A 20,606-nucleotide genomic window follows, 5' to 3' on the forward strand; every position below is an offset into this window, starting at 1 on the left:
AGTGTTTTCTTTGTCATTCAAGAAAATTATATGCTTGACTAATTTTTATGGTTTCAATGGTAGTCTGTACTATATGCCTTAAACTTTGTTTTAAAGGCCTCAAGAGGAACCCTTTCAGCGCCACCATCAGGCTGCATGCTGCACCAAAATCATGCTAAAAATATTTCCAGAGGACAAACACTTCTGACCTGTGACTTTTCATCGAATGCCACTGGAGGGTGCTTCTTCTGAAATGAACTTATATCAGTTGAAATGAACACAGGCGTTGGGCCAGAGAACCTCCAAGGAAGAAATAAGTTATAATTAATTTTATCATTATAATAATCATGAGCGATGGAGCTCCTTATTTGGATAAAAAAACAAAACACAAAAGTTCTGTATCAAGATGTGGAGTTTCACTAATGGCACCAACATTTAAATCATTTAAATGTGAGAGTTAATGTACACACAGACTCATATTTACACCTAAAATGAATAAATTGTACCTTTCTGTAAATCCCTACTCTGATTTTACAACTTTGGTAAGAAGGTTTATGTGTTGTCTCTGTGTTGAAGGGACCAGATATGGCTCCACAAATGAAGGTCACCTTTAAGCAGCCATGACACCAGGTACTGCAGAAGGGGAGTGAATGAATGCTAAGCCCTCCCTCCTCTTTCACTCTCTCCCCTGTGAGTTGTTGTTTCTTGGCCACAGAAGGATGGTGAAGGGAAACCAATGCGTTTATCCAGTTATTCACAGCTGAATATGGGGCAGAACAGAGGGTGATTAAAGAGGGAAGCCCTAATTTAGAGCAGTCCAGTGATGTTAGTTGCTTTGCACGTCATCCAGTTAGCAGACACATGCTATTTTACGCAGACCGTGGTGACGTAGCTAAGCTGCTGGGGAGAGAGAGGAGGGGTCGTTCACGACTATGTATAGCAATGCTGTGATTTGTTGCATCAGGCCATCAGCAGAGAGGGACTTCAAACTATGTGTTATTTATAGATAAAGGGGACAATGTGTCACAGAGAGAAAACGGAACATTATCCATAATGCATTCGAGTACATATCCTAATTTAATTAGTTAGTTACTCTCACAAAGTTTACTGGTATCCTCATACCTGACAGAGAGGAAACAGAAAACAATAAAACATGCAGGAAGGTGATGGACAAAAACACATTAACAGTGAAAAACAACCTGTCTGCAGAGCTGTCAGCTTTGTATTTACTCATTTACAGCAGTTTCCAATGAATGTAATGTTGAACTTCTACATACTGATACTAGTCTGTAGATTTACTTTGTGTAAATATTAGTAATGTACTATTGTGGCAGTTTGTATCAATAAATAAAATGAATTTAAACACTGATGAATATAGTAAACAGAGCTTTTATGTAACCATTTATTTCTGTTATGTAGAACAACAGGTTATTTTAATTTAATTTTGTTCATCTGTAAAATGTTGTTGCTGGTAAACATAGTAAAACCAAAGTCAGAATTTATAGTATTAAGTAGAAAGAATGGAGACTTGATTGAGTACACTGTAATATCCTTTGATATGAACTTTTATGTTAGAAAGGTGCAGGATATATATTTTGAGAAGGTCTTTTAGCAGATAAACAACCTTCACAAGCCTCCTCATCAGGCTGTAGTATTTGTAGAGCTGTGAGGAGATGGTTACACATTGCACCTTGCATGTCATGTCCTTCAGCCTGTAGCTGATGCTGCGTGTGATGCAGCAGGAAGAGAGATGATGACATCATCATGTGGTTGTCCTGCCCCTCTGCACGTCCACCCCCGATTGCCGTGGCAACGTGCGGGACGTGCCGGCCGGGGGAGGTCTTTGGCCCTCTTTGCAGCTGGGAGGAGAGTGGCAGGTTATCATGCAGATGCAGCTTCCTCCTTGAGCTCCCAGTCCCCCTCCTCCTCCTCTCTCTTCTCCACTCCCCTGCTGCTGTGGGAGAAGCCCCCTTCCTCTCAGATACCCCTCCCCTCCCTTCCTATTCTTCACATCCCCTACTCAGCCAATCAGAACCTTCGGAGGGGGCAGGGCGTAGCAGAACCACCATTCAAGTGCAGAGCTGCTCCATCTCTCCAGGGCTAACAGGGAGCTAGCAGCTCAGAGGGAGGAGACAGTCAACCCAGCCTCTGTGTGTATTTGTGTATCTAAGTGTGTGTGTGTGTGTGTGTGAGTGTGTGTGTGCCTGTCGCAGACTAGCAGGCACGGCTACTGCTGTACTCCTGTTTCACTAGACTTTTTCCTTTTAACCTTGCAGTGCCACAGTGCTCAGCTAAGGCTTCACTTGCGCTCCACAACAGGATAAAGAAGGATCAGCGTGGGGGGACAGGAAATAACGGACGTCAGCCTTCCTTTCCCTCCTTCTTTACTCTCTTAACACCTTGTAGTCGCTGACAGCTCCTGGCGGACGTGCAGGCAGGATGATAGCGGCTCAGCTTCTGGCCTACTACTTCACCGAGTTGAAGGATGATCAACTCAAAAAGGTCAGTGAACGAAGCAGCTCAGAACGAACAACACTGGTGCTTTTGTGTAGAACTGGAGGGATATGTGTAATGAGACAGCAGCCAAGGACACCAGTTAACATTAGCTGCCAGGATTAGATGTCAGCATTAACCTGTGGGGTGTATCAGGCTAGGAGAGGAGGATGCAGCATTTGGAAATTAGGAGAGAAGGAGGAGGCCGCGATGAACTCTAATTTGGATTTGATTACGTTTTAAATTGTTCAAGGGTCAGCAGTGTTTGACATGGATGTCCTTGAGAAGGGCTGTGGTCAATGATGGTGGTGATGTGCTGCAGAAAGACCCCTGATGTCGAGTGCTTCCGGAGTGTCGGTTGTCAGGGCGTCTGAAGCAGACAGGTGTCTGTGAGGGGCTGCTGGGAAAAGTCGTGAGCTCTACAATCTCGTCTCTTGAGGCTTTTTCCACCCTCATTTTCTCACTGGTTCTATTTCATCTCCACTGCTTACTTGGGTATTCTTGTCTTACCTCTGGCAAAGACAAAATAAAACTCATTAGTCGAACGCAGATGTTGCAATCAGTGAAATGTGAGCTTGATTACAGCCTCTGGCCGGCCAAAGAAACCGACAATGGGGTCAGGAGAAATTAGCCACTGGGTGGGATGACAGACCGGTGAGATATTCCCAAGCCAGGAGTCAGATGAAGGGGGATGAAGGGGGAGTGGGACACCCATGATGTCACGAGTGATGTCACAGTGCAGGATTTGTACGTGCCTCTGGTGAAGCAGGCAACTGGAACTTTGACAGAGTCTCTGCTTAAGTATAAACACGAGGCTGATCCAGTCAACGCCACATTATGAATCAATTCACATTTAGCAGTAGCTAAAATGATGCTCAGCAGGTTGTTAAAGTGTGTTATGAAAAAATTTCAAATTGGCAGCATAATGGAACGTACGAAGAGTGGGTTCTTCTTTACAATCTGGTGCTGAACATCAGTGAATTCAGTGAAAGTTCCCAAAGAAAACAATTATGCCAGGCTAAATTTAGAAGTAATGCATACACAATGCTGTGAAAATTCCCATGTGATATAATAGTGCAGACATAATTAGCATGGGGCCTTAGGTTATAGTGTTGGCATTGCAGTGCTTCTATTAAATATTTGAGCAGGGTGTGTGTGAAGCTGTCTTGGGGGTAATTTAAATACAGTGAGTGTACAGTGTACAGTTATAGATATACAGTCTCTAAAAGAGTGATGGTGAAGAATAGGAAGTTTTGATTTGCCTTTTTCTTGACAGTCATCTCCAACTACACTTTCATGAATAGCCTGGTAACATTACATTAGCCTCTGTTAGCCCTATCACAGAATAGATTTCTGTGGTGCACCCCACGGCATGTACTTCATGATTATGTAACAATACCAGTGAATGTCCAGAACCATTTCCCCCTAAACAAACCTTAAATGAACTCTCTGCATTAAACCGTACCACAACAACTAAACTGCACAATGTCGCTATTTCACACTAACTGATAATTATGCTGCTGGATTGACTGATACGGTGAAGAGGCTCAAACACGTTTAAAGCATCTCCACCTAGTGTTGTACTACAGCACCTTTGGCCATTTTGTCTCATGTTAATGTGTTTCTACAGCACAGTCTGAATTCAAAAGGTTAGGGTGACTTGGATCGGGATCTATTCCATGAAATGTGTCAGATGGTGTAAATCAATCTATTGACTTTTCAGCCCCCCACTCAGCCTCATGTCTCCCAACATGCTTCACATGCAATTAGTAAAGTAAGTGGTAACACAATCTGAGGTTACATAATGAACGAGGTGGAGGCAAAATAATCCAAAGTTGATTATTTTGTGTGTGAGGATAAAGGTCACATGGTTACAGCCATGTTCTCTACGTATCTACAACTTATTATCTACCTGGGGTTTAACCCTTGTATTACTACTGTTACTACTACTGCTACTGTACTACATTTCTGTTGTACCGTACCAACTTTGGTTTATATTCAAATGCCTTAAATGTTGATCAGATTTTGTTTTAACCCTGTGTGTCTGTCCTGTGCCTGTTCCTCAGATTGATAAGTACCTGTACTCCATGCGGTTCTCGGATGAGACGCTGAAGGACATCATGAACCGGTTCCGCAGGGAGATGGAGAACGGGCTCAACGGTGACACCAACCCCACCGCGACCGTCAAGATGCTGCCCACCTTCGTCCGGTCCATCCCTGATGGATCAGGTAGAGTGCACATGTTGATGTCCCACTGTAGCTGAACATGTTTCCTTAACAATACAGAGACAGAGAGACAGACAACACTGTGTTTGATTTGATTTTGAGCCCAACAGCGCCCCCAAATGCAAAAGTGCAGCATTTTGAGAATAAAAAAAATTCTGAATGAGATGAAACCTGATTTCATGTATTGATTGGAGTTAATTACAGTAACAGGTTTGCTGCTTGTGGCCTAAATTTAATATAAATATGCCGATATATCCTGTTGCTGTTTTAAAAATGTGCTGATTTGTTAAAATCGTCTGGCCAGTTGTGACATAAGCCTCTTTGTGCTCTGTATTTGGACTCAGATGACTTTTGTTTCAGCCTGGAGGCCAAACAGTTCAGACTGATCACACACTGTATTCATTCAGTCAGATGAAAACACCATCAGGTAAAATTTTATTAATGTGAATTTAATGGGAGACAATCTAATCAACGGTGGAGGTTTAATTTAATGAACTTTTTGAAGGGAGCAGACTGTGATGATGTTGAGCTGCTTTATACAGATGTTTCTGTTATTTAGTTACATGAATATAACTGGGGTGGACAAAAAAACAGAAACACCTGTCAGGGTAATGCAGCAGTTGATAGCTTAGTTTAACTCATTAATCAAAGTCCAGTTCAGGTTTGTTTGACAATTCTTAAAGAATAAAAGTGTGGAAAAATGTTTTATGGTAATAGTAAAAGTAATGAGGACACAGATCTCCCATACTAAGAAATCTACAGTGCGTACTGATGGGTGGTTATTCATCATCATTTATACGTTCATTATACTTTAAGAATCTACATGGTAAATGCCGTCCAAAAACCAAAACATCCTTCAGATCGCCGCATCTGAACAGTTTTTAGTTTCAGAGTCACATCAGTCCAATGAAAGATGTTTTCTGCACTAACACAGAGAAGAGAGCGGCTCGTCCTTGTTAGTAAACAGGACTTGTCCACAAACATATCACTGAGTGCCTCTCAGACTTGCTGAGGCCCCAACAAGGCTAGTGGGTGGGTTTTACTGCTGCCTGTCTTCTCTCACATTATAAATAGTCTCGGGTTGTTGTATAAATGAAGTTGGAAGGGATCAAGCAAAGGGCAGAGTTGAAGGCATGGTGATAGTTACGACATTTAAAAGCTAGATCAGCCGGCAGGTCAACCACAGCAACAAGGATATGAGATCACTTTTCGTCGCCTGTAACTTGTACTGTAGTTAATCTGATCCCTCAGGGAAGAGTTTCTGTGTCAAAGGAAAATGAGTCAATGAAATCCAGGCTAAGCTCTAAGGATGTCAGTTCACAGAGTGGTCTTTAGTCCATAATAAGATTAGATTTAGATTTTCTCACCATAGCATCACAAATCCAGCTGATATCTCATAAATTTAATTTTCATTCTCAGATTATAGTCTGAGATTCTACCTCAAACATCACAGTTGACTATAGAATGACTGAAGCAGATTTTATTAGTAACTAAGTTTGGTTCAGAGCTTTTAAATCAATGTCACCTGTTACTGTATGGAAGTACTGTCACCCTCTAACAGTGAAAATGCATGAGATGCCATGGAAAGTTCTCCAAAAACGGATCAGAATAGAGTGGTCAAGACTACACTGTTAAACTTAACAATACATGTTTAGGATCTGAGCAAAACTCCACTAAGTGGCACATCAGCTGCTGGAAGGGGTTTTAATAATATTTCAGCAAGATTAATCTATTTGTAATTGTCTTTAATTGTTCTCTGTGTAAACTCTGTGTAAAATCTTTTCACATTACCTGAGACCAAATATACTCCGTTTTCCACAATGACTATGAAGGATCTAAACTGTTTAACATTAAGCCACCCCTAATCACCGGCTTACTGTGGCACAGAAAACAATATTCTGTGGCTAGCTGTGTTTCTGATTGTTCGAAGGTGACTGTTCACAAAGCTTGAGAATTCAAGGATGAAAAGCTACAGACATGGACTCTAAATGAACTATGTGACCACACCTACTCTGGCTGGCTCTGGTTTTTGGAGATCAAATCTCCTAAAACAGGTTGAAGCTGCAGATGTGTTGCCAGTATTGAAGCCAGGATTAAATTTAAAACTAAATATCGATCATCTAATCATATTTAATTCTTGTCCAACTGACATTTTTTGCTGCTTCATTTTGTCTCGTTTCTTAGATTTAGAAAAAGGATAACTAACACATGCAGCACCTCTGCCACACATACAGGTAGAGAAGTTGTATACTGTCATGTTTTAACCACTGGAGCTGAGGTTATAGTGGTTAAAATGGACACATGCTCTGCAGCACATCAGTGACACATCTATATGTCAAGGCCGTTCACATCTCATTCCAGTCAGGTCAAGGATAAAAACAGTGCAACACTGCAGACACTAGTCATGGTGGCACTAAGTGAAGAACACGGTTTTGTTGGAGTCAGGATGTTTGCAGTAACTGAAAGGTCAAAGGTGCTGCACAATCCCTGCAACACACTTGATACACCACTACTCTTCTATTGTAAGTCACTATGGAGTAGCTGCTGCAACTGATAAACTCGACCCGCTGCACTCTAAAACTAAAATCTATACTTCTATATTCATTTTTTAATATTTTAGAGCTTATTAGAGCCTGTCACTTTAAAACAAAGAACATCTTTTAACAGGCAAAGCATAGTTAAACAGTAATGAAACAGACTATATCTCTGATGTTATGAGAAAGCTTCTCTCTACAGAGGACTGATTTACATTTAGGTTTCTTGTCTGAAGCGACACTCTGCCTCAGCACCTCACTGGTGGTCCTGTTCACATAAAAAGGCTTTTGCAGAAAAAAAGCTCAAGTGCATCCTGAAATTAGGTCATTTTGTTTGTGTCTCTTCACGTTCCCCTTTTCATGCTTCTAGTTTCTGAAGGTTCCATTTGTGTTTGTTTATGTTACTGACATTAATCATAACTTTGTCATTTGTGTGTTTAATGACATCCAGCATTTCACAGAGCTACACTATGAAGACAGGCTCCTATGATTTGCATCCCACTAATGACACATCATGCATTTGAACAATGAACCTGACAAAAAAAAAAAGAAAAAGAAAGATAAAAGATCCTTGATCATGAAGTGAAGACATCACAAAACATGTGGTTCATTTATTTCTACTATTTGTACTACTTTTTTCTTTTTCAACTGTACGTCAGGTTTGGAAATGATGCTCAGGAAGCACTTGTAGTGAGTTCAGTTTTTAATGTTGATCAAAGAGTTCACCGGATTGAGCAGTTCTGATGTCCTAAACAATATATTCAAGCATTTTCACATTCTTCAGATTTGTCAAGCTCTTGTGACAAAATGCTTGTGCTTGAGTCCATGATCTGACCAATCAAAAAATAAATATGTAGTCCTTGGTCCAATGATTACTAAGTCAGTCTATTTTTGTGAGAAGAAAAGATGAGATGAAGCATCACCGTGCAGTTTAAACATGTACAATAGCTTAAATCTTCATGGGTGTAAACCTTTTGTATTTTCAGGTGCGGCAAAAAAAGGGGGTCATGCCATTTGACCCCTCAACAGCTGACATTCTCCATAAGAGATTATATTTTGGATATTTATTACATGTGGACAGAAAGAGTTTCTCTAATGTTTGATGGTTTTCTCATTCTTACAGAAAAGGGAGACTTCATAGCTCTGGACCTTGGGGGCTCAAACTTTCGGATTCTGCGTGTTAAGGTAACACATGACAAGAAGCAGCCCGTCCAAATGGAGAGTCAAGTCTATGAGACCCCTGATGACATCATCCATGGGAGCGGGACGCAGGTAATCATAAATATTATATAGTCATGGTCAAACTTTTTGGCAGTGACACAAATTTTGTGTTTTGGAAACTTTGCTGCTGCAGTTTGTTAGTTTTCTTTTAGTTTACATGAATACAAGGATGGTTATAGATATTTCTTCACATGTGAACTCTGATGTTAGGTTCATGTTTCCAATAAATGACATCTCTTGCTAAGATCATGCACCAGCCTCTGCCTACGTGTCCTCATATTACCAACAAAAACAAATCAATCTTATCAAATACGGCACAACCCAGGTTAGATTGTTACCACTCAAAATATTCCATGTTTGTGGTTGCCTTCTGTACAGAGCTTAGTAGTGTTTAAAGGTCAGGTCAAGGATCAGTGTGTGTAAAATGACCTCCTCAGTAACGCTGAGAACAACAAGAGTGATGTCAGAACCTGCGCTGAACTACAACGAACATGTAGAGAACAGCTGGCAGCCGCATTGTAACACGATAACCAAAACATGAGCAACTGTTTGAGGCAGTGTGATTGGTTCAGAGCATGGCTTATACACAGACAGAACAAGACAGATGCTGTTTAATGAAATGCCGAACGGACAGCTGCCCAGATATGTAACATGATATATGAACAGGTTTGTTAACAAAGAGGTTTAGTCACATTGTGAACGATTTATAAAGTAGAACATTTTAACAGCTTTCAACACAGTGAAGTTATTCTACTTTTACACAAGTATATAGTTTCTTCAAATAATGATTTGAAAGCTGCTGAATATTCTAAAAATAGTGTTTCAAGTGATATAAAGTCATTTACTTAATGTTATAGATGATGTCTGTCTAAATGAATGTCTTAAAAAGCATCCACGTCTAGACATGCGAAACTGTTACTAAGCAACTAGCTGGCACATCTGTTGCATCACATAGTAGCTGTTCCTTCTGAAACTCTCTTCCTGATGATGGATTTAATTAAACTTGAGAAAAACACAGCAAACACGCATATATCAAGGTGATAACCTTTAAAAAAAAATAACTAATTAAGTCCTGTTATTTTCTCTAGATGAATCTTAAATAATTTGGTAGGATTGTGAGGCAATGAGTTAAGTACGGTATAATATATATATATTTTTATATAGAAAGTGTCTTATGTTTGTTAATATGATGTGTCTATATGATGTGTCTTTTGATCCACTTTGATCTATGTGTGTTAAAAAGTGTTTTTTGTCAAGATGTTTGTGATTTATTTCAAAGTATAAAGAAAAAAGATAAGCACAAAAAGAAAAATGTGATTATACAGCACAACACTCTTATGAGAGTATTCATCAAATCAGGGCAAAGAAAGTTCCATGATATGTAAAATAAGTGAAGGATACATGAAGTTTCTACAACAATAATCATAAAAAACTTCAATAATGCTAAAGCTGGATTTATTTTTTCTGAAAAGAAATGCTGTCTGGTAATATTTCCTAGTTGTTTAGTATTTTCCGTATAGTATAATTCAGTATTTGTGTTGCAGTTTAGCTGCTTAGAAACTACACTTTACTTATTGTACTATATATTAATCTTTAGGCGTCAGGGTTGTATTATTCAGCAGTGTTAAAGTCCTGTTTCTGTCTGCAGCTCTTTGACCATGTTGCTGATTGCCTGGGCGACTTCATGGATAAGCAAAAAATCAAGGATAAAAAGCTTCCTGTAGGATTTACGTTCTCCTTCCCCTGTCTCCAAAGTAAACTGGATGAGGTAAACACCTGAATGTGTTATATAATTTGACGTTAAAGGGACGACTGTGGTACAACCAGCTTTCAGACTTACTGATAGTATGAGTTTCTTCACATATATAAACTTCAGAAATGTTCAGAAACATCCTAAGAACATCTCAGACAGCAGCGGTGTTATACTGTAGATTTGCATTTGCTCAGACCTTCTAAACACAAAGTATATAACATGTTAGTTGAAGGAGACATAAAAAATGCTAACACCTGCTTACACTGTCCTTACATTAAAGGTAAACGTTTGGAAGAGCTGTTAGTGAATGTGTTGTGTAGAATCGCACGCTGTGCTTAGAATAGTAATGAATGCACATAACTTAAAGCTTGGCATTTTAAAGCTGCTTCTTTTATAGGCGGTCTTATTGACATGGACAAAGAAGTTTAAAGCCAGTGGTGTTGAAGGCATGGATGTTGTGAAGCTTCTGAACAAGGCCATCAAGAAACGAGGGGTGAGGTTTTTTTCTTTTAAATGATCGATTTGCACATGTAATTTGACCAGCGAACTTGAAAATATACATACTACAATTACCATGATGGAGGTCGAACAGGTCAATTCAAAACTCCCAGCTCCGACTGGAAGCTGTAATTTTAGATGTTGTTTTGACTTAGACATAATCTCACTTCATCAGGACTACCAGGCAGACATCATGGCGGTGGTGAATGACACAGTAGGCACCATGATGACCTGCGGATTTGATGATCAGCGCTGTGAAGTGGGCATCATCATAGGTAAATACACAGATGGGCAAAAAATTAAGTAGATTATACTGTACATTGTGAAAAAAGCACTATAATTTGGTCAAAAGGCAGTACCATGACCGTACCATGAATGCAGTTCTACATGTGGGATCGCCAAAGGAAATACAACCCTGGCATTATTAGAATAATGGACTGTCTACTGAGGTAAAGTCATGTAGGACAGGAGTCACGTAGCTCTGCATCATTTCAGGAACAGGAACAAATGCCTGTTACATGGAAGAACTGCGTCACATCGACCTGGTGGAAGGAGACGAAGGCCGTATGTGCATCAACACTGAGTGGGGTTCCTTCGGGGATGACGGGTCCCTGGAGGACATTCGCACAGAGTTTGACCGAGAGATTGACAGGGGTTCCCTCAATCCAGGAAAACAGCTGTAAGATTGTTCGTCTTCCGTTTGTTTTTGTGACAAATTCTGATAGAATAGATCATTGACACAATTCAACAGCAGCACAAACTGCAGAGTTGAATCAACACCTCACAAAAAAAAGGAGGATCTACTGCAGCAGAATAGACTGCATTATTTTAGCTAATAAACTGCCAACTGAACACATTCTTTGGTGCCTTCAGATGTAATGCCCTTCATTAATGTTCCCGAAGTGCTAAGATTATATTACAAAGGTTACGGGAGGTTACTTCCAAACTCTGCCAGACAACAATAACACTCAATCTTACTATGGCACTAACAAAATGAAATGTGTATCCATGACACATCTTCTGAAAACGCCGCTATGTTTCTCTTTGCTCAGGTTTGAGAAGATGGCCAGCGGGATGTACATGGGAGAGTTGGTTCGACTCATCCTGGTCAAGATGGCCAAAGAGGGCCTGTTATTTGAGGGGCGGATAACTCCTGAGCTCCTGACACGAGGAAAGATTGAGACAAAACATGTATCTGCCATTGAAAAGTGAGTGAGGATCATGACTGTGTGGTAAATAAATGACTGAGCTGGACCCTGTTTGCAGAATGTTTTCACACTGTTTCATGAACCCACACCTACAGTAATTATGTAAAAACTGCAGGTTTATTGGTTTTCAAGAATATTGTAAACAAAATGTGTAATACTCATTTTTCTTATATACTTTTAACCTTAGGACTAAAGAAGGGTTGAAGAAATGTATGGAAATCCTGACAAGACTGGGGGTTGAGCCTTCAGATGAAGACTGTCTGGCTGTGCAGCATGTGTGCACCATTGTGTCTTTCCGCTCTGCAAATCTAATTGCTTCAACACTGGGAGCTATCCTCTGCCGCCTAAAGGAAAACAAAGGCGTTGCACGCCTCCGCACAACTGTGGGCATCGATGGGTCTCTCTACAAGATGCACCCACAGTGAGTACTCCTTAAGACAAGACAAAGGAACATCTACCAATGCTAAGTACTATGATTCAGAGTCTTCATGTTTGCTTTTATGTTCCCTGAAAAGATGAGATAACAAATGTAAATCTTAGGGAGCACATCAAGGCATCTGCCAGATACATGAAAAATAAATGCTACACATTAGATCCCATGAGGAATGTACAGCATGCAAACCAGATATTTAGTAAATGAAAACATAAATCCACATGATGTCTACATCTATTTAGGATGAAGTTTCTTAAATTATTCTATAATGATTATAGGGCTGTATGATCACCATGTTTCATCAGACACATATCCCATTGTTCTAAGTAATTAGTCTGCGTAGCTGTAATTAAAAACACACAAACGGTTATGTAAGTGAAGTATAACATTGAAATTACTTTATATGTAATTTTGCCATATCAGGATAAAATATTACAACATTTCCAGATCAATTAATTAATCAAGTATCATTCACTAAGTCCACGTTTGGATTTTGTTATGCACATCTCACACTGTCTGCTGCTTTCTGAACAGATATGCTCGCCGTCTGCACAAGACAGTGCGTCGCCTGGTACCAGACTCAGATGTCCGCTTCCTGCTGTCTGAGAGTGGGAGTGCGAAAGGCGCAGCCATGGTGACAGCAGTGGCCTACCGTTTGACAGAGCAGGCGCGACAGATTCAGCAGACTTTGGCAGAGTTCCGACTGAGCAAATCCCAGCTGTTAGAGGTGAAGAAACGGATGAGGGTAGAGATTGAAAGGGGCCTGAAGAAGGACACTCACAAGGAGGCTACAGTAAAAATGCTGCCCACCTTTGTCCGAAGTACTCCAGATGGATCTGGTGAGTAAAACGGACCCTGTAGTAGAATTAGTTTCCTCTTATAAAATACCTATACAAACAAGATGTATTAGCTCATGACTGGTCCATCACAAGGGTTTTTAGAAGTTGGGAAAGCTGTGGTAGCTGCTCATGACTATATACAGTCATGCTTTCCATTTAAACTCAATTTCTTCACTCAGTGGGAATGTGTAAGGAAAAACTCACTGCACAAGCAGAGGACCGCAACAGGTTCAAGCAAACATCAACCACCAACAAGACAAAACCCAGCTTGGACTATCTATTCAGGGTTTAAACTGATAACTGGCCAGGTAGACAAGGTGTTCTTCGCATCAAGAAGAACATTTTTAATTATCTTCCACCAACGCTAAACATAGGATGTTAGCTGTGATTGGAGACACAACAAGATTAGAAATGTTCATGAGGTTCATAAGGACACTTGCTGTTAAGCTCTGATGAAGCTTCCAAACAGTTTGTTTACTTGATTGTTTTCTAAGTACACATAAGTCAGGTTCTTCTTTAATATTTTAAAAGGATCGACAAGTTATCATGTTAAACCACGATCGCATAACATCACATCTCATAACAAATTAAGGTATTTACATGCACCTCACAGAGTTCCAGTTCAAGTGAAGAAACGTATGGAGTTATGAGACACCAAGACTAAAAGACTTGAGTAATCCTCAACATGGTAGTAAAACTTGTTAAATTGTCAAATGTTAAATTGTATTTGATATAGTTCATTTCTTCTAATCAAAAATTAACATATTAAAAGAAACCTTATTTAACGGTGACAGATCAGGTGCTGTTGGTTCTCGTGCTAACAAGACATTACTTCTAATACAGAGAACGGAGATTTCCTTGCTTTGGACCTTGGAGGAACAAACTTCCGTGTGCTTCTGGTAAAGATTCGCAGCGGGAAGAGACGATCCGTGGAGATGCATAACAAAATCTACGCGATTCCGATTGAAGTAATGCAGGGCACCGGAGAGGAGGTAATAGGGATTACACAGCTGTCTTATTTTCTGCTTGTAAAAAGAATCATTACTTTCCCTAAATGTATTCCTGTTGTTGTTTAACGTCAACGTAGATGCATCAAATCCAGACCTACAGTACATGAGTGTGTGCATATGGGATTTGGGCTACAAACATATTTGTGCCACCAACAGAAAACTGAACCATATCAGTATACAAACAACTAAAACCAAGTCTCTTTGCAGCTCTTTGACCACATTGTGCACTGTATCTCCGACTTCCTGGACTACATGGGAATGAAAAGCGCACGACTGCCGCTTGGTTTCACCTTCTCCTTCCCCTGTCATCAGACAAGCCTGGACGCAGTATGTTCTCTCTAAAAACCTAATTGTTTTCTATTTCCTTATATGAAATGCAGATAGATCGTTGGATTTGACTAACATGACTCCTTTTAAAGAGCTGACCTTTTTGTCACAAAGCTAAACACTTATATCTGTTACTATTACTGATATCTATATGATAGACACTGTTAATTTTAACATTAGAGGTTTCTCAGCGAGTGTTGTGTCTCTGTAGGGCATCCTCGTAACCTGGACCAAAGGCTTTAAGGCAACAGACTGCGAAGGCGAAGATGTGGTGGAGCTTCTTCGGGAAGCAATAAAGAGGAAAGAGGTAATCGGAGACAGGAAACAAATTTGATTTAATCCAATCATTAGCTAATTTGTTATTAGAACTGCAGCAACACAGACACCACCTAAGTTCTGATTGCTGATTTTATTCTGCAGTAATGCAGTTTTTGTTCAGAATGTGTTGTGAAAACCTCATAGAAGCCTTTTAAATGAATGCACAGTTTGGCCTCTTGTTTTCTCATGCTGCTCTATGAATAGTCTGACTGACAGACCTCTTTAACAACTGGCTCTGTCAGCCTCTGTAGCAGTGTTTTTCAATGTGATAATGTGGTTTCACAGCTTAAGTCCTTCGACAGTATACTGTCTACACGGTGTGTTTTTTTTTTTTTTACTGTGCAGTAGCCTTTTATTTTGTAGCATAGATACAAAAAAGCAGAAATATGGCAGGAAAAAGGAAAGGATGTGGAGATGCAAAAGAAACGTAACCTGTACAACATACATATGCTGTACTAGTCAATTATTGTACATCAGTGGTTATAATAACACCTTTGAACTGAGCTCCAATTGTGCAGTTTCAGCATAGAGACACTTAACCCCACCCAATACAGTGTAAACCTCTTATGGCCTGCACATACAGTACATTACGGCCCGACAATGATTGATTATACATAAACTATTTTAGTATTGATGCTGCATTATTTTAGTATTCACCTTTTTTTATTTATATATGTCTTTAAGATTTCTATATTGATTTTACTCTTTTAGATGGAGAATCCAGTAAGTATCACAGTAAATCATTAACCAGCAGGTAAAGGAGTTCAGGATTGGATCGGTGTGTGGTTATTGTTGCAACAGCATGTCTTAACACCTGGAAAGACTGTTGAGACATTGTGGAGGAGGGTGTGTTTTTGTGCCTGCCGTGTGGGACCATATATAAACTCAGAATTACCACAGAGATAATCGTTGATATTTTGTGTTTTTGTCAAAGCTCCTGAACTTTGCAGCTTTCTGAAACAGCTTGTGTATTTTATTGTATAGTCTGTCTAGGGAGTGTGGGTGAACTGCATGGTGCTCAGCGTGGCCTTTTAAAAATGTGCCATGGTTGCTGATAATCCCTGTGTCAACATGTTCAGCATTTTGTAATATCAAGTTAAAGCCAGAAGATTTAAGTAACAGCATTAACAAAATCGGAGATGAGGATTTAGTTAATACCCTGTAGAGAAAAATATAACTAATAAATGTGAACTGATGAAACAAATTCTGCGCATTTATTTTCTGGGTTAATGCATGATTCTTAAATTTTATTTCATCAGAGCACTAAATTATTTTCTGTATGTTTGTTTTGTAGGAGTTTGAGCTTGATGTGGTTGCCATTGTGAATGACACAGTTGGGACGATGATGACGTGTGCATACGAGGAACCCTCCTGTGAGGTTGGACTGATTGCAGGTGAGTTAAAACAACACTGCTTTCAAAAGCAAATCATGTTATAAAATAACTGAATCGATAAATTAGGTTTGGAAACTTTAGGGTGACAATATGTACATTTGTTTTATTTAATATATAATACTTGTGCTAGTAATCTACAGCACTAACACCTTTGAAAATGAGGTACATTCAGGCTATTTTGAGATTTATGAGCTGTGGCTGTGTATCTCCTCAGGGACGGGCAGTAACGCTTGCTACATGGAGGAAATGAAGAACATTGAGATAGTGGAAGGAAACGTAGGCCGTATGTGTGTCAACATGGAGTGGGGCGCATTCGGAGACAACGGCTGTCTGGATGACATCAGGACGTTGTACGACCAGGCCGTGGACGAGAACTCACTCAACGAAGGCAAACAAAGGTAAAGAAGCTCCTAATATTATACTATAATGATATAATCAAACATAAGCACATGTAACAAACTTTCATTTAAATCACCTGCTCCTTGCCATCGCCGTTTAGCTAACTAAGATTTGTTTAATCCCTCGATATAAGATATGAGAAGATGTGCAGCGGCATGTACCTGGGAGAGATCGTCAGGCAGATTCTGATTGATCTGACCAAACGTGGCTTCCTGTTCCGGGGACAAATCTCAGAGACACTGAAGACCAGAGGCATCTTTGAGACAAAGTTCCTGTCGCAGATAGAGAGGTGAGTGAATCACTTTTACTGCTGGTGATTCATTAATGCTGTTGTGTTGGCTTTTCATCACATCATATCCCTAACTGTTGGTCCAGACGCAGATGAAGCAGAACTGTGACTGTTACAAACAGGTGCAAGTTGATTTTCATGCTGTATTTAGATGAATGGAAACAGTTGCTGCCTAAGAGAAAAAAGTGGAAAACAAAAAACCCTGAAAACACTAGATAGAGTCTGCAGAACTGTAAAATATCTGTTATATACAGTCTATGGATGGATGGACAGGTGTGACTTAGAGGATAACTGCATAAAAGCAGCATTGCTTAAAGAACAGTAACGACTAGTGTGATAACACACCTAGAAATTGGAGAACAAGGGGGATGCAACGTGACGACTTGATTTTATACACTGTTTAAGCCTACCTTAGCCTCTAGGAACAGCTGTGAGGTATCCGGTGACTCTCTGCTGTTGGCCGACCTCTGACATGCTATCCCCCCGCCACTCTTACTCCACAGTGATCGTCTGGCGCTGCTGCAGGTCAGGGCGATCCTACAGCAGCTGGGGCTCGACAGCACCTGTGATGACAGTATTATCGTCAAGGAGGTGTGTGGAACGGTGTCCCGCCGTGCGGCTCAGATCTGCGGAGCCGGAATGGCTGCTGTGGTGGACAAGATCCGTGAGAACAGAGGACTGGACCACCTGGACGTGACCGTGGGCGTGGACGGCACGCTCTACAAGCTACACCCACAGTAAGACATGAGATAAGAACATAATAGAGGGCATGTTTGGGAGGGAAAGAGGATCATTCATTCAAATACTTCAGTCTATATTGAATTTCATTAAGCTGCAAACATTTGAAAGAGTGGATTAACACATTTTTCACAGCATGCACATTGATTCCTGTAAAACCTAAAAACACTGAGAATGAACAGGTAAAAAAAAAAAAAACATCTACATCTAGCAGCATTAATAAAGAGGGTTGAGACTGATCAACTGTTTATTAAACTACATAGTTTCAATTGATTAATACAAATTACTTCATATTCTTTTTTTCAAGTCGATCAGTTTATGTTTACATAGACACACCGTGAATTAAAAGCTGTCTGTGATATACTTTAGCACCTACAAGAAACTAAAACTAAACTATAGTACTTGAGCAAAGTAACACAACACCAAACTGTACTTTTGCAGGCTGCAACAACCCAATTTGTTTAAAGGTAACGCTGTACTGTGATAACAAATAAAATTATTAATATATTTATAACTCATGTGTTGGCCAAAAACAGGTTTTCCTCAACCAAACTCGACAACAATGGGTTTACTTCAAGGTTGACCTACTGAAATATTTTCTGTGTTAAATTTGGTCAATCCATTTCTGCAAAAGTCTGAATGAGACTGGCTCATGAAGCAGGATTATTTTGATAAGTCAGCAGTAAAATTCAGAGGAACTCCTAACTTCAGTTCATTCTCATCCTAAATGCCCTTCACCCTGCTGCTTATCCAACTTGCAAACTCTGATGTAGGGAACTGCCCCCTTAACCACAGTTTCCTGTTTTTCTCCTCCTACAGCTTCTCTAGGATCTTCCAGCAAACGGTGAAGGAACTCGCCCCCAAATGTGATGTCAACTTCCTGTTATCCGAGGACGGCAGCGGTAAGGGGGCCGCCCTCATCACTGCCGTGGGCTGCCGTCAGAGGGAGCTGGACGCGCAGCAGCACTGAGGCGCTCCACCACGTTACTACCTGCTGCTCCGTCGTGAACTTCACCCACCGCACAGCCGAACTCCATGCCCACTTCGCAGCCGTGACTCCACCCAGGCCCCACCAGGCCCCCGCCCCCCAAAGCCAGAGACATGCTGCATGCATAGGGAATTAAAACTGAATACATATTTATTTATTTACACTACAACACAGGGTTTATCATTTCCAAGTTTGTACATTCTGCTCAGTAGTTTGTCAACAATCTGATAAATCTAAACTCCTTCGGTGTGCAATATTTGTGTATTGCTAATTTTATTTTTATATGGAGGCAAATATATAATTGTATTTATATAGCTGATGCCACTTTGGATCCCAGAGGTCATTAGGATTTTGCACCATAGACACAAGAAAATGTCTGCACTTTTTATACGTGAGTCACAAGAGCAGCATTTCAGTGTAACATCCAAATGAAGGACATCCTTCTCACTGAATGATGAAACTTCCTTTTACAAGCTCCACTGGTTCTCAAAACCAGCTCCAAAAGGGCTTGCTGCTAAGGGTTGAATGCAAGAGTCACGGCTGTTAAAATCATCCTCATTTTATGTGCAACATGCTCAAGCAGTGTGCTAGGCTACTAACCCCCTTTTGTGTAACTGTCATTGTAATTTCCATATTAAAGTATTCCAGCATCACTGCACCATTTATTCCTCTAGAGCTGAGAAGGTAGAAAAGGCCCCAGTGGAAGTGTTAATGTATCCTGTGTATTTGTGAACTACAACTTCTTTTAGTGTTGTGATGAATCCCAATTTTACTCACTGTATGTGCAAAGAATAAATGTTTATTGGGCCCTCCCCAAAAAGTGGGTAACATGAGCGCTTTTGTGTGTATTTGTGGCTGAGTGTCAGTGCGTCCTACTGTGAGTATCTGTAGCTTTACATGTCCAAAGCTCTGTGGGGACTGCATGCCTTACATTAAGACAAAGGAGAGCACTGGATCATTAACCTTTTTTTATTTTTTACATCAACGTAGATTTGTGACCGACACAGTGAAAAGTGAATTCATTAAATTATATTTTGTTGTGGAGTAAAAACTGGTGTCTCATTCTTAAAACTATCAAGCAGTAGAAGAGGCATGCTTGAACTTGTAATACCAGATGGGCAACTCTGTGGTGTGGGGCACTTATCGGATACTAAGGTTGACAGAAATGTGTTTCCCACGGATGTTTCCTTGTGGTGCTCGTGTACAAAGCTCAACATAAATTTGAACACTAGCTTTAAAGTTGAAGGTTTAGTTAAACCGTAGCTGCGAGTTTTATTTTTTACGAACAACATGAAGTACTCTTAGCATCAGCAGTAACATATCTATGAAGGAATGTCATCAAGTCTTTTTAAACTAAATCACATCTTTTAAATAATTTTTGGATCATTTGAGTATTTTCTTTGCTTCCAAATATACTCAATACACAGATCACCTGAAAGAAACAGCCAATCCTTCCTTTTATGCTTTAAGCAAATATTTGATCAATTTTGAGTTTCTTTTTTCTACAGTGCACAATTTATTTTGGTTAATTGATAATATAATAAAAAAAAAAAACATGGATATGCCATTTACTCTAATAAATGTACAAGAAAACCAGCAAATAGTCCAGCAATAGGTGTTTTGGTTTGTAAGATACAAACATTAAATGATAAATTAGCTTTTTTTTTGTTGCTAACTAAACTTTTCATTGACTTCAGCTGATCATCCAGGGCTCCATCACGATGGGCCTGGGTTGCAAAGACCGCCTGATTAGTTTTACTTGCACATTTAAAGTATGTCTCATACGTTCCTTGTCTATTCAGCTCCATACTTCCTTACACTCCCTTTCAGTCTTCATCCTTAAGAGCAGACGCTGATCTCACTCTGCAGAATTCACCAGACCTGCTGCTCACGTCACTGAAGACTGAAGACTGAAGACTGTCTACCCGGATCACGGCCACAGCACAGAGGATAACTCAC

At 40.1% G+C, this 20,606-nt stretch overlaps 2 protein-coding genes across 4 annotated transcripts in view; one reads left to right on the plus strand and one right to left on the minus strand.

Moving 5' to 3' along the window:
* myom2a (myomesin 2a) overlaps nucleotides 1-4,677 on the minus strand; it is a 30,980-nt gene extending 26,303 nt beyond the window's left edge. The window contains exon 1 of the mRNA XM_026359859.1: nucleotides 4,551-4,677. The gene's annotated coding sequence lies outside the window, so the exon portion shown is untranslated. The remainder of the gene's footprint in view (nucleotides 1-4,550) is intronic.
* On the plus strand, nucleotides 1,985-20,070 carry LOC113161971 (hexokinase-1-like). Of its 3 annotated transcripts, XM_026359861.1 has the most exons (20): nucleotides 1,985-2,129; nucleotides 2,256-2,481; nucleotides 4,539-4,701; nucleotides 8,356-8,504; nucleotides 10,102-10,221; nucleotides 10,604-10,699; nucleotides 10,880-10,979; nucleotides 11,200-11,383; nucleotides 11,757-11,912; nucleotides 12,100-12,333; nucleotides 12,880-13,184; nucleotides 14,028-14,176; nucleotides 14,402-14,521; nucleotides 14,733-14,828; nucleotides 15,551-15,562; nucleotides 16,134-16,233; nucleotides 16,448-16,631; nucleotides 16,766-16,921; nucleotides 17,425-17,658; nucleotides 18,479-18,629. In XM_026359861.1, the coding sequence occupies exons 2-20, from the start codon at nucleotides 2,419-2,421 to the stop codon at nucleotides 18,627-18,629; spliced, it is 2,772 nt and encodes a 923-aa protein (XP_026215646.1). In that variant the 5' UTR covers nucleotides 1,985-2,129; nucleotides 2,256-2,418. The 3 variants fall into 3 exon arrangements, with proteins under 3 accessions (XP_026215646.1, XP_026215647.1, XP_026215648.1); XM_026359862.1 differs by lacking the exon at nucleotides 1,985-2,129 and having other exon boundaries at nucleotides 2,419-2,481; nucleotides 18,479-20,070; XM_026359863.1 differs by lacking the exons at nucleotides 1,985-2,129; nucleotides 15,551-15,562 and having other exon boundaries at nucleotides 2,419-2,481.
* The last annotated feature ends 536 nt before the right edge of the window (nucleotides 20,071-20,606 follow it).

Source organism: Anabas testudineus, chromosome 1 (assembly GCF_900324465.2).
Source record: "Anabas testudineus chromosome 1, fAnaTes1.2, whole genome shotgun sequence".
Taxonomy (NCBI): Eukaryota; Metazoa; Chordata; class Actinopteri; order Anabantiformes; family Anabantidae; genus Anabas; species Anabas testudineus.

Coding starts and splice junctions, on each gene's coding strand:
- LOC113161971 (XM_026359861.1), top strand. CDS start 2,419: ATGATAGCGGCTCAGCTTCTGGCCTACTACTTCACCGAGTTGAAGGAT. Junction 10,700..10,879: donor AGGCCATCAAGAAACGAGGG/GTGAGGTTTTTT, acceptor TCACTTCATCAG/GACTACCAGGCAGACATCAT. Junction 14,522..14,732: donor ATCAGACAAGCCTGGACGCA/GTATGTTCTCTC, acceptor GTGTCTCTGTAG/GGCATCCTCGTAACCTGGAC.